At 39.2% G+C, this 14,416-nt stretch overlaps 3 protein-coding genes and 1 long non-coding RNA gene across 4 annotated transcripts; 1 reads left to right on the top strand and 3 right to left on the bottom strand.

Annotated features, from left to right (window-relative positions):
* Positions 1–3,629: 3,629 nt before the first annotated feature.
* On the bottom strand, positions 3,630–5,958 carry LOC130702463 (intermembrane lipid transfer protein Vps13D-like). Its single transcript, XM_057524132.2, has 5 exons — positions 5,862–5,958; positions 5,611–5,801; positions 5,347–5,544; positions 4,118–5,287; positions 3,630–4,057 (listed from the first exon to the last, which is right to left on the bottom strand). Exons 1-5 carry the CDS (start codon positions 5,956–5,958, stop codon positions 3,638–3,640), a joined length of 2,076 nt encoding a protein of 691 aa, XP_057380115.1. The 3' UTR covers positions 3,630–3,637.
* Positions 5,959–7,857: 1,899 nt separating this feature from the next.
* Positions 7,858–10,405, bottom strand: LOC130702092 (putative ankyrin repeat protein RF_0381). Its single transcript, XM_057523762.2, has 8 exons — positions 10,137–10,405; positions 9,800–9,871; positions 9,669–9,726; positions 9,439–9,608; positions 9,081–9,374; positions 8,765–9,017; positions 8,456–8,703; positions 7,858–8,390 (listed from the first exon to the last, which is right to left on the bottom strand). Exons 2-8 carry the CDS (start codon positions 9,869–9,871, stop codon positions 8,076–8,078), a joined length of 1,410 nt encoding a protein of 469 aa, XP_057379745.1. The 5' UTR covers positions 10,137–10,405; the 3' UTR covers positions 7,858–8,075.
* LOC130702123 (uncharacterized) lies at positions 9,639–11,726 on the top strand. Its single transcript, XR_009004231.2, has 5 exons — positions 9,639–9,769; positions 10,895–11,034; positions 11,136–11,300; positions 11,360–11,544; positions 11,608–11,726. It is a non-coding gene; the product is annotated as an uncharacterized LOC130702123 (long non-coding RNA).
* Positions 10,776–13,643, bottom strand: LOC130702086 (uncharacterized). The gene is made up of 7 exons (XM_057523753.2): positions 13,380–13,643; positions 12,661–12,790; positions 12,369–12,593; positions 11,955–12,304; positions 11,340–11,889; positions 11,090–11,281; positions 10,776–11,016 (listed from the first exon to the last, which is right to left on the bottom strand). The coding sequence occupies exons 1-7, from the start codon at positions 13,524–13,526 to the stop codon at positions 10,883–10,885; spliced, it is 1,728 nt and encodes a 575-aa protein (XP_057379736.1). The 5' UTR covers positions 13,527–13,643; the 3' UTR covers positions 10,776–10,882.
* Positions 13,644–14,416: the final 773 nt, after the last annotated feature.

The following is a 14,416-nucleotide window of genomic DNA, read 5'->3' as shown; positions in this document are numbered from 1 at the left end:
GGCTTTAAAAACTTACAATAATGTTTAAACTATATACTTGTAAAAAAACGCAATACTCAAGCTTCAATAATCAAAGTTATTATATAAAAGGATATTTTAGATGTAACCATTCCCTGGTGTTTAGGGAAAGAGAGCTGAAATAATAAAAAATGGTAGTTCTGACTTTCCAAATTTTCGCATGCTGATTCAGCGTTTTTGCCAGTCGTCGTTTAGTTGTTGACGGAACAGGTTATTGTTTGTGCTGTGTCTGGTCTGCGTTTCCGTGCAAACTAACCAAAAACTAAACTAACTAGTGAATTTGGCGTTTGTGACTTTCTTCGTTAACAGTGCTTCTATTAGTGCTTCTCTTACTCTGTGTGCTGTGCCGTTCCGGAATACTTTCAGTGCTGTAAAAAAAGTGCTTTTCTCGATCCTGTCCAGCGGCCCGCTCTGTTCCTGTCCAGCGGCCCGCTCTGTTCCTGTCCAGCGGCCCGCTCTGTTCCTGTCCAGCGGCCCGCTCTGTTCCTGTCCAGCGGCCCCCTCTGTTGCTGCCCAGCGGACCGCTGTGTTTCTGCCCAGCTGCGTAGTCTTCCTACTATTTTGGATAAAAATGGATTCGCAAACCGTAAGTCAATTTTTCATTTAACTAGTGCTGGGCCGCTCCCGGACACAGTGTATCAGGCTCGGAACGGATAGGCAACGGTTCGAGTGCTGGCATTGTTACTATAAGTTTAAGGGCATTGAGACTTGTCACCTCAATGGGCACAGGTATCGGGATTGGTTTCACAGTGTCGTCGTGAAACCAATTGTCTGGCCATGGTCAGTGGACCTTCAGTTAGATGAATATCTTAGTCGGGACATAGGCCGACTAGGATTAGAAATAATTGCGTTAGTCCTTTAATTATATATGGAAATTTTTTATGCTACTTTTTCAAATGCAATGAATTGCCTTCTTTCTTCACACAACTTTCACTTTCTTTTTATGGTTTTTCAACTGGACTTTACTTACGTCTTACTAATTAAATTTTTTCTTTTCTTTTTCTTCTTTGTTGATTTTGGCAGGGGGCTTTGCCTGGCAATTTTTTAAACTGTTTCCTCAGGCCGTTCTAATGCTTAAGTTCTTTCTTCATTTTTTTTGTCCTTATTCTTTACTTAAATTTCTTTTTTTTTTTCGCGAGTGCTGGTAGTGCGCTTTAACAACGAAATTTTTAACAGTTTTTTTGGCGCTTGAAAAGCTTTTCCGTTTTTTATCACTCTTTTGGCAAATGATTTTGCTTTTGCGTGATAAGCACATTTTTGAAACTTTTTTTTCCGGCGGCTTCATATCTTTGCCGTTTATACTACTTTTTTGGCAATTGATGTTTGCTTATGCAAGATCAATTAATCATTTTTGGCCTTATTCGTTACTTAAGTTTCTTTTATTTCGCGAGTGATGGTAGGGCGCTTTATACAACGAAGTTTTTAACCGTTTTTTATGGCGCTTGAACAGCTTTTCCGTTTTTTATCACTCTTTTGGCAATAAGCTTTTGCTTTTGCGTGATAAGATTATTTTTTTTTCTTTCCTTTTCTTTTCGTTTTCACGTTTTTGAACCTTTTTTTCTGACGGCTTCATATCTTTGCCGTTTATTACTACTTTTTTGGCAATTGATTTGCTTATGCAAGATCGGTTAATCATTTTCTTTTCTTTTTTTTTGCGGGTGTTCTCACGGTGTTTTTTCAAGCGACTTTTCTTCTTTTTCTTCGATCCGAAGGAAAAACGCAGTAGGAGCGCCAGGAAAGTTAAACACATTTTTGATAATAGCAGTTTAGCCCGAACAAAACCCTCATTGAAAAAAACTTCCGTTCAAATTTTGAGTGATGAGTCGGAAGACGAGTCCCCACCACCTCCTCCTCCTCCATCTTCATTGTTCCTTTCGTCTTCTATTGGTAATTACAAATTTAAATTCACATAACAGAGAAAACAAAAAAACTTTTTAATCCATATTCCTACCAATTCCTCTTCAGTCTTAAACTTACTTTGTTTTTTTTAATAAGGCACACCAGTTCGTCGATCTGCATCCTCATTAAGCGAGTTTCCACCTTTAATAATTGATGGTAATGAAAAGAATTTCTATAGCAGCCACGAAAAAGAGTTGAGAAAGAAAAAAGGTAATATTAACTATTCTAACTTTAACATTCTGTTTTTATTTTGGAATTTCAATTTTTGTTTTGTTGTTTATTTTGTAGGCTACAGGGGAAATGAAAATTCATCAGATAATTTGACAAACAGCCCCTTGTTGGTGTCGACTGGGAACGGAGCAAATAACAGACGCCACAGAATTTCTAAACATCACGGTGGTATGTGTTTTTCTGTTTTTTTATTTCTGTCTTTAACTTAAAAGCCATTTTTTTGTAATGTAGAATCCCCCGATGAATTTGTACATCGAGGGATAGTGTCTCTTTCCCATGAATTACGGACCAAAGCTCTCTAGGAATCGCCGTGCTTGACCGACTACATAACATCGAGTCGGCTATCAAACAAAAGGATGTGGAAAACGATCAAAACGAAGAATTTTTGGAATCTCTTCCTCTCACAACAATGGAGGATTTTAAGAATTTTAACGAAGAACTGAAAAAACCTTGGATTAAAAAATGCTTGGTAAATATTTTTCTAATACTTATTAATACGTTCGTTTAATTATTGCAAATTTATGTTTTAGAACAATCATCTAATCGGAATTGGTGGTCACGAACCAAAAACCATCATTCGGCTCATTACACGGCGAGTGTTCACTAAGGATGTAGGGAGGCATTTTAGCTGGTTTGGACAGAGAGGAAATGAGTGCCTCTCCGAGACGAACATCGGAAAATCCATCATAAGTAGGAGAAATAAAAGTAATTAATTTTTATAGTATGTAATATTTTCCATTTTAGTGGCCGCTAAAAGGACTCAACCAATAATTACCGAGCAAGATGCCATCAAGGTGATCCAGGCTTTGCTGCGCCATTGCAAGGATAAAGAAAAAAATAATAATGTAAGGGGGATTTAATGTAATAATGATTTTTTTTTATTTGTCTTCCAAACTACCAAGAGACCTGTTGAATGTTATTGTTGTGTATGTTAATACAAAGAAATTTCTCACCTGAATTCCATCGTTGTGTTACGTTATTTATTATTTATTTTTTACTTAAGCCAAGAACGGTTAAACAAAGAAATTTTCATAATTATCACTTGTTCATGGCTTGTCCTTTTCCCGCCCAGCAGGACGTCCCTCGGATATCCATCGGCATATTCCCGGGAGGTCTTCCAATATTCAGTCGGTATCCGATGGACATCCAACTCGGAGGTCAGGCAGTTCCACGGATGTCCGTAAGATGTCACCGTTATCCAAATAGGATATACCACGGATGTCCGTGGGACCGAATTGTGGAACTCCTACCCTCTGTACAATTGGCTGGAGCTTTTGAGTAACATAGGATGGGGAGAATTTATATGTGCGTGTAATCACCAAAACAAGTAGAAGAATTACGAAACGGGGATATAATCGAACATTTAATAAATTTCGGGGATGTGGGTCATTCCAGGAACGAAGTAAGCGTAAAATTGCTTGCATTGTAAGACGCAGAAATAAGAAAGTAGTAAGTCTAAGAGACCAACAGCACGGTTTTTTTTCGTCTTCTATGGCTCGCCTACGGTATTGTCCGTGGACAAGGAGGTCAAGTCGGCGACTGTGCAACTGATCGTGGGTTTAACATATATTGGGCCAAACTCAATGGTAAGTGGAACTGGACTAAAAGGACAATCAGCAATTAGAATGCGTAGAGTACCGACATTTATCTTCAAATCCCACGCCTCATTATTTGAAAGCTTCGCTACAGTCATTTTTAAAATTTTTGTAACCTTGCTTTTGACAAGATTAAGACGAGAACGGATTTCCTTGTGGACACGCTGGCCTAGTAAAGATCGTTCTTTTTTGGGGATGGGAAAACATTTTCTAATTTGGCCTACAATTTCATGTTTGTAAACGCACTCTGTAGGCATAATGGTGACCATCAAACGATGTTTCCAGTCACCATCAGGCGGATATTTTTCATACTCCTTATTGAAAATAATGTTAATTAAATCACTGTTTCTAAGGATTATATAGGATTAACTTACGAAATCAAAATGCGGTGCCTCATCCTCTGGATTTGCAGAACTTTGGAAAAATTTAGTTATGCGGTCGCATAAGGAAACGTTCTTGACGATGACATGCAGTTTAATCCAACCAATTTTCGGATGTGCTTTCCAAACGTCGACAAGGATTTCACGCAATTCGAGTTTCACGAGAAGATTAGACGGCTGGTAAGTTTCAATGCTCTTAGGGCAGACAGACAAGCGAAAACAGCCATGTTTCAAGGCAAAGCTAAATTGAATAGGAAGCAGGTCTTCCTTTCGAATCAAATTATCTTTTCTGGCCTCTTGCAGCATTTCGAGGATCTCGTGGTCAGTTGTGTTGTTAATAACTGACTCGTTATTTGCCGCGTACATCCAGTTTCCTTCTGCATACCACCATGTCATGAAGTCGTCGTACCAGCAATTGAAAATATTTCGGCTTCTGGAAATTTGTCGCATAACAATAGACCGTAACATCATTAGTTCTTCTAATTCAAATTCGGATTCAATTCTTTCACGTTCTAGTTCGAATTTTGCGGCTGCAGAGGAATTCATCAAGTGTTCCTTATAAGAACGAACGTAGAGAAGAACATCTTGAACGCGACGAATCAGAAAGGGCCAGTTCTCGATCTTCTTTCTTTCATGGATTGCAGCAATGATACGCTCCCCGGCATACTTCCATTGACGCCTGGGATTGAATTTGTGGTTACTACGACGAGATAGCATTTCAAGAACTTTGCAGCATTGGTAATATTGGGCATCACGAAATTCAATGTCGACTTGGTCGAGTACGAAATCACACTTAACGCGTGGTTGCTCGAGGGATTGCAGGGAAGTAGTAGTACGGTTCCTCTTAATGTAGGCATAGCCATGAGTAGGAGTTAAAATGAACGCATCTTGCTTCATCGAACAGCATTTCATTTTCTTGCACAGGTCACTAAGGGGCAGGTCCCAGAAGGCGTTAGCATCTGTGTCCCAATACACTGCCAATCCGTTGAGTTCCAGCAGCTTATACATGAACTCTGGATTATAGTACAGGAATTCAGACGTTTTCCTTTTTTCGTCGCACGTCTGAGCAGTGAATGACTTGAGATGTAAGCCACATGCGATAACTTTACCAGGGCATGATATACCACCATCTTCAAACCGGATGTGGACCTTTGTCATTTTAAGCTGAAATCTAAGATAGTAACACAATATTGTAGTAAAACACAGCATTTCACAAGGCTTACCTCAATGTTTTGCACAATATGAGTCACCAGACTAGTTAAATGGCTTATCCAAGATGAACATGTTGAATTGTACAACATTAATGCTAATCCATGAAACCCCAGATCTGATTTCCATTCAGCTTCCATCAAGTCCAAAGCAGCTCTTTTGAATTGATGAGACTCCAAATCTTCATTTTTTTCCTTTTGTGTCTTATGAGGCTAAAAGTTCATAAGCTTTGTTGGAATGAAAATGAAGCGAGAAACAACAATGAAAGCTATCCTTACCATAGTGTTTGTCTTGGGACCAGCTATCACATATATTTGATCGAAGGATATAACCCATGGCTGACTGCTTATTCGTGTAAGTGGTATGTCAATGCAAATTTTTCCCACAAATCCGCCATGAATACAAAATGGCAAATTAAGATTTTCAAAAGCAGTTTTTTTTATAGACAAGTTTTGCAATTCAGCCTTCCCTGTAATAAACATCAAGCATTATGTTTCCGTTCGATCTTTATGCGTTAATCAGGGTAGACCTTTTAGGAGAGAAAACGAAAGTTGATTCTTGTCTAGATTTTCCAGATATTGCCCCAGGTAGGCGTTACAGAAACGAACAACTAGGCTGGTTAGCATATTGATCATAGAATTCTCTGGCAGCTTGGACGGAGTGATTCGTTTTAGATGAAATGGAAAAGATACAAACAGCTACGTAATTTACCCGCCAAATTGTAAGCTAAACAAGGCAAAGGTAAGCAAACAGAGCTCATTTTAATCCAAGACCACGCTGCCGAGTTTCACCGTTTTTCTAGAAAATATAAAAGCTGTATTGTATTTGAAGATGTAAAGATTCCAAGAATTGTTTAAAGATAAAATAGTTTTAATGTTAAGAGGAGAAAGAATATGCTGTTTTTTTATGTAATCTTTTCTTGAGACTTTTCTGATGGCAACGTCTTCAGTCCGATTCAGAGTGATTACTGATTAAGTTCTAGTTGGCGGTGATAACGAAAAGGAACACAGCAAATGTACTTTCGTAGTTGCATTCTAGTCTTCCAACACGTGGCAGTTTAGTAGTGCATTTCAATAGCTTCGTATTTGATAAAATTAGCGTACACAAGTTGGTGAATCATTTTACGTATACTCAGCCAGGATATCCACAAGTGGGTAACATGTGAACCTGTAACCTGTGAAAGGTCACAGAAACCATTGCCTAGATAGATTTACACCCTTATTTCAATTTGACCAATGCCCTGACAATGCACACATAGGGTTCATAGTGAAGTTCTGTTTTTATGTAGCTCCTGGTGCAAATGTTTCAACCAAAAAAAATTCAGGAAGCGAAGTGGAGTGGACTTCCACAAAAAGTTTACTGAGCGAAGTGTTTAGCAGTTTTCATTCTTTCTTGTTATTTATATTTTTTTAACAGTTCCTGTTGTGATTCTATAGCAATAATTTCGCATTCTGGAACTTGCTGAATATGTTAAAGGAACATGTCACATTGCATACAGTCATTTCTGCCTTACCATATGAAAACATTGCAGACTATATCCGATTCTGTTCCCACCATTCAGGATAAGATTAAGGTAACTTGAATCAGAAATTATTTACACATTATTAGGTTTTTGTTAGACCTGTTGCCCCAAACCACATATTAGGACTTAAGAGACTTGAAGAATAACTCTCACATCAGCTATGATACGCTATGAGAAAAGTTTCTGAAAATTCTGCTGATAATTTCGTATCGGTAGTTAGCTTTCCTAGCAGTTGTGAGGTATCTGTTTATTCATGTGAAGTTACATACTTTCTTCTCCCTAATAAAAGCAATGGCACACATGAATTTAGGTCTTTACCCATCAGGAGTGGCAATATTTTATATTCCTGTACATGTGAAATCAAGTATTAAACATATTTTTAGGTGTGCTGTAGAAGTAAGTAAAGAAAATAAAACTTTAAGTTTGTATTTGTTTATAAAGTTGGATCAACTAATGAATGGTTTTATTCCCTAAAGGTGACAATGGAATGAAAACATTGGTGTTACCCGCATATTTCTTTTTCTCCATTATTGGAAAAGAAAAGTGCTGAATGTTTTCTTCAAGGCTGGATTTATTGTCGAAAACCTCGTTTAACTACCACTCGAAAACTCATTGTACAACGTCTGGGACGTTATGAACAAGCGAAAACTTGTTCTACTTAGAGCGAGGTGAGATAGAATTTTTGTATTAATTATTATACGTGAAGCTATATTATTTAAACTTCATTGCTCTTTAGTCTTGGACAAGGAGAATCAGTTACCAAGAAGGACTCCTAACCATACTAAAAATTTGATACGAGTGCTTTCCTCAACGTGTTTGCATCGAGGTCTGAAGCCACGCTGAAAAACATACTAGGGGGGGGGGGAATACTTCACCGCTTGGAAAGCTTAAAGGTAAGCGAGCGAGTTTGACGTCACCTACGCTGTGTAGAGTAATTATTGGTATAATTTTTATTGGTACAGTGTGTCGGTAGCGACTGTGCACAGAATTAAGATTTACCAAGTTTTACTTGCTTATTGGCTTTTGTATTCCGCGTCAAATCCGTTCGAATATTTTTGCATAAGTTAAACTGCGGCTATAATTTTACGTATAAATTCAACAACACCACTTTTCAGTTTTATAGCACGAGTTTCCAAGATGGGCGCGGCATGTTTTGTACAATATAGGGGATTGGATTGCTTAAGTCATGCGTAAGATATGATGTTACTTGGGGTAATGCAGCTAGCTAATATCGAAGAGTAAATAAGATTGAAGTATTGTAGGAATCTCGAGTAAAGGTATTTTAAGATGAATGTTAGGTTGCAATTGTTGGCGCAGGTAGAATCGACATTGTTGTTGAAGAGAAAGGGGTTGCGTGGCGAGGTCAAGAATAATTTGTTTAAAATCCGGAGGAACGTTATTCAGGCGTTTAAGCATGACATTGTCAAAACTTTCTGCTGCTTCCATCACATTTAAAAAGACTCGCGGATGTCGTGCTAAAATAGGTAAGATGGAGTACAATCCCAGTGGATGACGGTGTTGTGTCTTGAGTACCACCTAGGGAACACGTTGATTTTTGTTTAACTTAATTTTCCTTTTTGCAATGCAGGTGAGGTTCATACCTGTGCTCCGTGACGGAGCAGCAACTCGACAACTTCGTGATCAAGCTTATCCTTGTTGCCATTGGATGTAATATATTCAGCTAATATGGAAGGATGTGGTAATCCTTCGTCGCTTCTGGCTGCTATGTTAGGATTAGCGCCATTTTCTAACAAAAGCCGGACAATTTCCGCCCTATTTGCTACATTGTCGGCACAGGCCACGTGTAACGCCGAACCCAAAATCGATGAAGTATTGTTGACATCAGCTCCTTAAGCAAAAATGCAATTAAAGTTCATTACGAGATGTGTGATTTCTAGAAATCTTCATACCGGCTTCAATGAGCATCCTGACCAGTTCGACGTCACCCTTAAGAACGGCTAAATCCAACACCGAAGGCTTGGATAATGCTGGATCACCTGGTGGTGGCCGAAGTCGTGCTCCTTGTTTCAGTAAGAGACTCACCATGGAACGATTACCTGAAAGGACTGCATAATGAAGTACTGATCGGTAATCGTTCCGCTCGTCTGCTTGGGCATTCACGTCTGCTCCATAGGAAATCAATTTCAGAACGGTTTCTGTAGCCTATCAACAACGGGTAAGTTTAATAACAAATTTATAAGTGACATTTATTTCTTTTTAACTAACCTGTGGATTCCGACATGCTTTCATTAGAGGAGTTAATCCACTACGATCTCTTGAATCCGGATAGGCCCCATACATCAATAAAAGTTCCATGGCTTCTGGGTTAAGTGCTGAAATAAGGCTAATTTCACAGCCGAAAAAATAACGTGTGTTCACGTTAGCTCCGTTTTCGAGCAAAATGCGAGCCGCTTCATAGTGACCGTTCTTGATGGCCAAATGCAAAGGTTCGTCGCATAGATTAGGTTTGCCGGCATCTGCTTTTTCTTCGCCCACCTTGTCGGAAAAGTTCACTTTGGCCTATCACAATAATATGCTGGTAAGTTTAACTGTTTTTGCTCTTTTAAATTTTAAAAATACTTACTTGATATTCAAGTAAAAGACTCATTATCTCTGTGTAGCCGTGCTCGGCACTCAAGTGTAGAGCAGTATATCCACAGTCATCCCTAGCATTGACGTCGCTTCCACGAACTAGTAAAAATTGGACAGCCTCGAGGTAACGCTGCCAAACCGCGTAATGGAGCGGACGCAAACCTTAACGTATATTAATATCCATTATATTTATTTTCTTTTTTTAATTTCCATAGAACGTACCTTGTGTTACTGGGTCATTGGGACTGGCTCCACACGCAATGAGTATCCTTAAATCATCCTAGAAAACAAAGGAATCAACTGAACTTCTCCATCGTAGCTCGGTATGTTTGTGCATCCTTTTGATTACTTACCAATGGGGAGAACCTGATGATACTGTCAGCCAATTCCCGTTGAAGAGGGTTGGCGGTACATTCAGTAGGCATCTTGATTTCGTACATGGTAAAGTTTTAAAGTTAGTTAGTTATCTTTGACAAACGAATTTTTTTTTTGCTTAAAACCACAACGCACACGCGAGACGAAAAACTGTTACTTGGCAGTGAAACTAAGTCAACTTAGTAAAGGCTATTTTTAGTTGGTTGCACAGCGCATGACTACGCCAACAGTAGTGTGGCGGGTAAAAGAAGATCAACAATAATAACCCTCACATGTTGGTGAAAGCCAAGTCAATGAACCGGCCAGTGAACTTACATTTGAATGTATTACGTTGTCAACTTGAAGTATTTGCGAACAGCGCACAAATTTCTGCGTCAAGAGAACTGATGAAATCAAGAGTTAAATCCTTTGTTTAGTTTTCTGATAAACTGTTGTTAGAGGGAAGTGTTCCAGTTACTATGGTTGTAGGTTTTCGATTGCGACGTGACTGCCGTTTCCGCGGATTTTATACTGCAAAAACAGGGCAGTGAGTGTGTGTTTATGTTTCTTTGGCAACTTGCCAAACTAAGATACGCGTGAAAACCCATCGCCTTTTTTCTTTGTGGGGCAAATGACGTCGTCGTCTTTGTTGTCGAGACATCCGCAGTGTACAATTCCTCACTGAATCTGCGCATACACAGCTACGCTGCGTTTATCCTGCCTAACGGTTATCAACGCCCCCCGTGACTTTGCACTTGCCTTACGCGTGACATGGAACTCGTCTTTTTTTTTTTTTTTTTTTCGACGCTTTAGTTAAAACCGCGTCGCAGTTTTTGGAAAGCAAAAAACGCTATAAATCCATGAAAGACTAATTTACGATGCAGCTTTAAATTAAAAGCCGAGAAAGAGCACGAGTTTCATGTCACGGTAGATATCGATTTACACATTGGGGAAGATTTAAAAAATAGATATGACTTTTGAATTTAATTACATTTTGTATTGGAAACTATAAGACGGGTTCTGCAAAAAAAAAAAATATTGGTATATCTCGATGACGTGGTAAACAAAACATTTTTCTCTTATTATTTTGGAAGGTTGGCATTTCTCCGTCGCAACATCATTGGAAGCGGTGCCCAGAGACAGCAGCACATGATGCAGACACCGCCGACGATGTGAAAACAAACAGCAAAACTTTGCGTTAACACCTGAATATAGCCTGCAACCGGTTGGATAAGTAAAATGTTTTGTTTACTCTTGATTTTTTTTTTTGGTTGGTAAAAGTAACGTACCGATGATGATAATTCCTGGGAAAACGATTAGTCCACCAATGAAAAGGTTAAGACCGAAAGCGGCTGCTAGTTTATCCATACCAAGTGTTTGGACAATCACCACCACTTGCATACCAGTGATTCCTCCAACTCCAATGCCGTAGATAACGCAGCTTATTACCATGCCAACGAAATCAGTGGAAAATGCCAGAGCTAAAAGGTACAATGATAGGTAATTTAATTACAACATTTCTCAATTAGTATGTCTTACCAAAACTGCCTACACCACAGATGGCAAATTCGATTAAAAAGACGGTGAGAGTCGTAATATATTTGGAAAATTTTCCAGCCAGAATGGGAATAGCAAGACGGGCAACAGTATCTGACGCTGCTAGAATGGTAACCAAAGATGCAGCCGCTGTTGGTGGAACCCCCACACTTTGAGCAAATGACGGGACCAGGACGTTGAACTGCTGGTAGCTCAGACGGCCCAAAGCCATCACGACAGACATGACGATGAAGAAAGGATCTTTCATAAGATTTAAATCGAGGATGCTAGCAGCCGGTGGACAACGAGGCATGAATTGGAGCCATTTTGGTCGTTCGTCAGTTTGCGTGCGAGTCTTCAACTGTTTTTGCATCTGCGCTAGCGACATAGTAACTGGCATCTCATGGACGGTGGCTAGTTCCAAGGAAACTAAAGAGCCAACGCTACCCAAATAATTAAGGACATGCATAGATGTAGTCCTGGAATCTGGGCCCGCCTCCGAATCGTGAGTACTACCACGACCGCTTGCTACTGATCGAGATCGCATCCTGTTCTGTAAATGTCAGTTGATGAGTTTTACACTTTTTTTTTACATGAATGTTTTCATTTCAAGTTTACAATGTCGCCGTCCATTTGCTGGACTCGGCGGATGTCGGCTGATGCCTTGATGAAAGCGTTACCAGTCCAGCTGGTGGGTCGGCTCTTACCAACAGCTGAAAGCGTTTCAACATCCCGAATCATCGGCGTTGGCTCCGGTTGCTTTTCCAGCAATTCAACTTCAACGTTTGGGGTGTCTTCTAGTTTCCAGTGCCATCTGGATGGCTGAAGTAGGAGGGCAGCCACGAGCCCTTGCAGCACGACAGCCGAGTAGATCAGCAATCCACCGCGCAATCCAAAACCATCAAACAAGCTCTGCATGATCAAGGGAATGAGCATCTGACCAATTGATCCTCCGGCCATAGCGATACCTTTGCATTAGAAAATAAAAGCTCAATGATATAATCAGGTAAGTTGAAAATACCAAATCAATACCATTAGCCATATGTCGTCGCTTTAGGAAATACTCTTGCAAAAGCAAGAGACCCATGACACCACTAAGGCTGCAGCCAAAGCCGAGCAAAAGTCCGTAAGACGCATACCAAATTAGCATGCTTCCGGCGAATGCGGAAAAAATGATGGCAACGACCATTGTTACGGAACCAATAGATGCCAGACGTCGATGAGAGTAAATCTTCAACATGGCCGACACCCAGGGACCTATAATTTTTAACATCAGTAATTTTATGCTTTTGTTTAATTATGAAGCAACTCATCAGCTTCATACCTGTTAAGTTCAGGACGGCCACAGCTATTCCTGGAATCCATGAGACGCCAGCAATGTTGGCTGAATCGTACTCGCGAATGATAAATGGCACTAGAACACCGAAACAAGTTACAGTTGTTGGAAGCACCATCTGTCAAACGGTTGGTTTATGTGATAAAGATAAATTATTGATCGTACCATATTAATCTACGGTAACTGTGTTTTTTTTTCTACTATGACTAAGCAAAACGGACTTTGAATTACCAAAACTATACTAGTTTATATTAAAAAGGTAATTAATTATTGCTAATATCCATTTTAATTCTAGCAATTTAAAAAAACCTTACCGCCTTTTCTAAACGATAAGGAAGACTTTACTGCCTTGAAAGTTATAAAATGTTGACACAAACCGTTGCTTCAAGTGATTAGTAACTTTATGACTAACCATATCTTTGTGTATAGTGAAATAGGTAATTAACTTGCCGACCCCTATCATAAAATAGTTTAAAGTCGAAAAGTTCACTATTGATCATTTGTAAAGCGTGGCCCGTTTGCATCACCGCCAAAAGAACGGTAAAAAACATGCAGCACATGTTTCAAATATATTACAATTGTTTTATTGTTCAAATTTTGGAAAGGTTTGAAGAAAGTTTAAGTATAGAATTATTTTCTTATTTTAAATCTAACAACTGAAGATTAATACTTTTCTTGTTTTCGAAACTGTTTTGATTACAACTGACCAGGTTGATGCTTGTAGCTAGGATGATGACCCATCCCCATCCACCGTCCGGAGGTACCAGTTTCACGTTTTTCGGTTTCACTGTGAGTGGAGATGCTGCCAGTTTCGTGGTGTCTTTGCTAATCGCACTTTTTTTTTCTTTAGCCATTTTTCGTTAAAGAGAATTATTGAACTAAGTGCACGCACATGCATCAACTGTGGCGATTGAAGATGTACTGCCATGAAGTGCTACAATACTCCGGACACTCATAAACTTAGCAAAATATTAATAGTCATGCGTTCGCTGAGCTACAAACACTGGTTCTAGTCATATCTCAAAATCCGACCGCTTTTGTTGGAGAGCTTAGCACAACATAATGTTAATCCTTAAATGATGGGCCTTGTAAAGGTATGAAACAAAAACTGGTTATTTCCTAATTTAAATTTTTTCGGTTCGGACGGTCGTCATTCGGGTGCTTTATAGTTCTTGAATTTCACAACTCCCTGGACTTTGATTGCTTGTTAGCCATAAAGTTAATAACGAAATGTTTTGTGTTTATTTGTATTTCTTTGTGTGACTTGCGTTTTTTCTAAGGCATTCACCATAGAGCTCGCATAATTTTACCTTTGTCCGTGGTTGTAAATTTGTCAGTCATTGTTATCAATTTGTAGTTTCCCGATGGGGCCGTTTGTCGATTTAACTGGTGGTGATATGATAGAAACAATTGTGCAAAAAATATTGTATTCAGTTTGTCGACACGTCTGGCAAGCTGCGACTTCGTTGGCCACGTTGGCTTCCTCTATGCCAGCGTCACAGGTTTTTTGAAGAATTTGAAAAAGGCCATAAACAAATGTTTGACGAATCAAGCCTCTTCTCATCTGTCATGTTTTTTTGGAGATGAACGTGTGCCATCTATCGGGTAATTTCCTATCCTTCCAAAGATTTCCATTTATTCTTAATAATTTAAAAAATGAATCTTTAGATCCTGACAAATTTAGTGTTTCGTGTAAATTGATAACAATACCTGAACTATCCTTTGATTTTTATCCAAAGATGAT

This window comes from Daphnia carinata, chromosome 6, assembly GCF_022539665.2.
Source record: "Daphnia carinata strain CSIRO-1 chromosome 6, CSIRO_AGI_Dcar_HiC_V3, whole genome shotgun sequence".
Classification (NCBI taxonomy): Eukaryota; Metazoa; Arthropoda; class Branchiopoda; order Diplostraca; family Daphniidae; genus Daphnia; species Daphnia carinata.
Note: the sequence above shows the minus strand (reverse complement) of the source record. Positions and strands in the feature narration are given on the sequence as shown.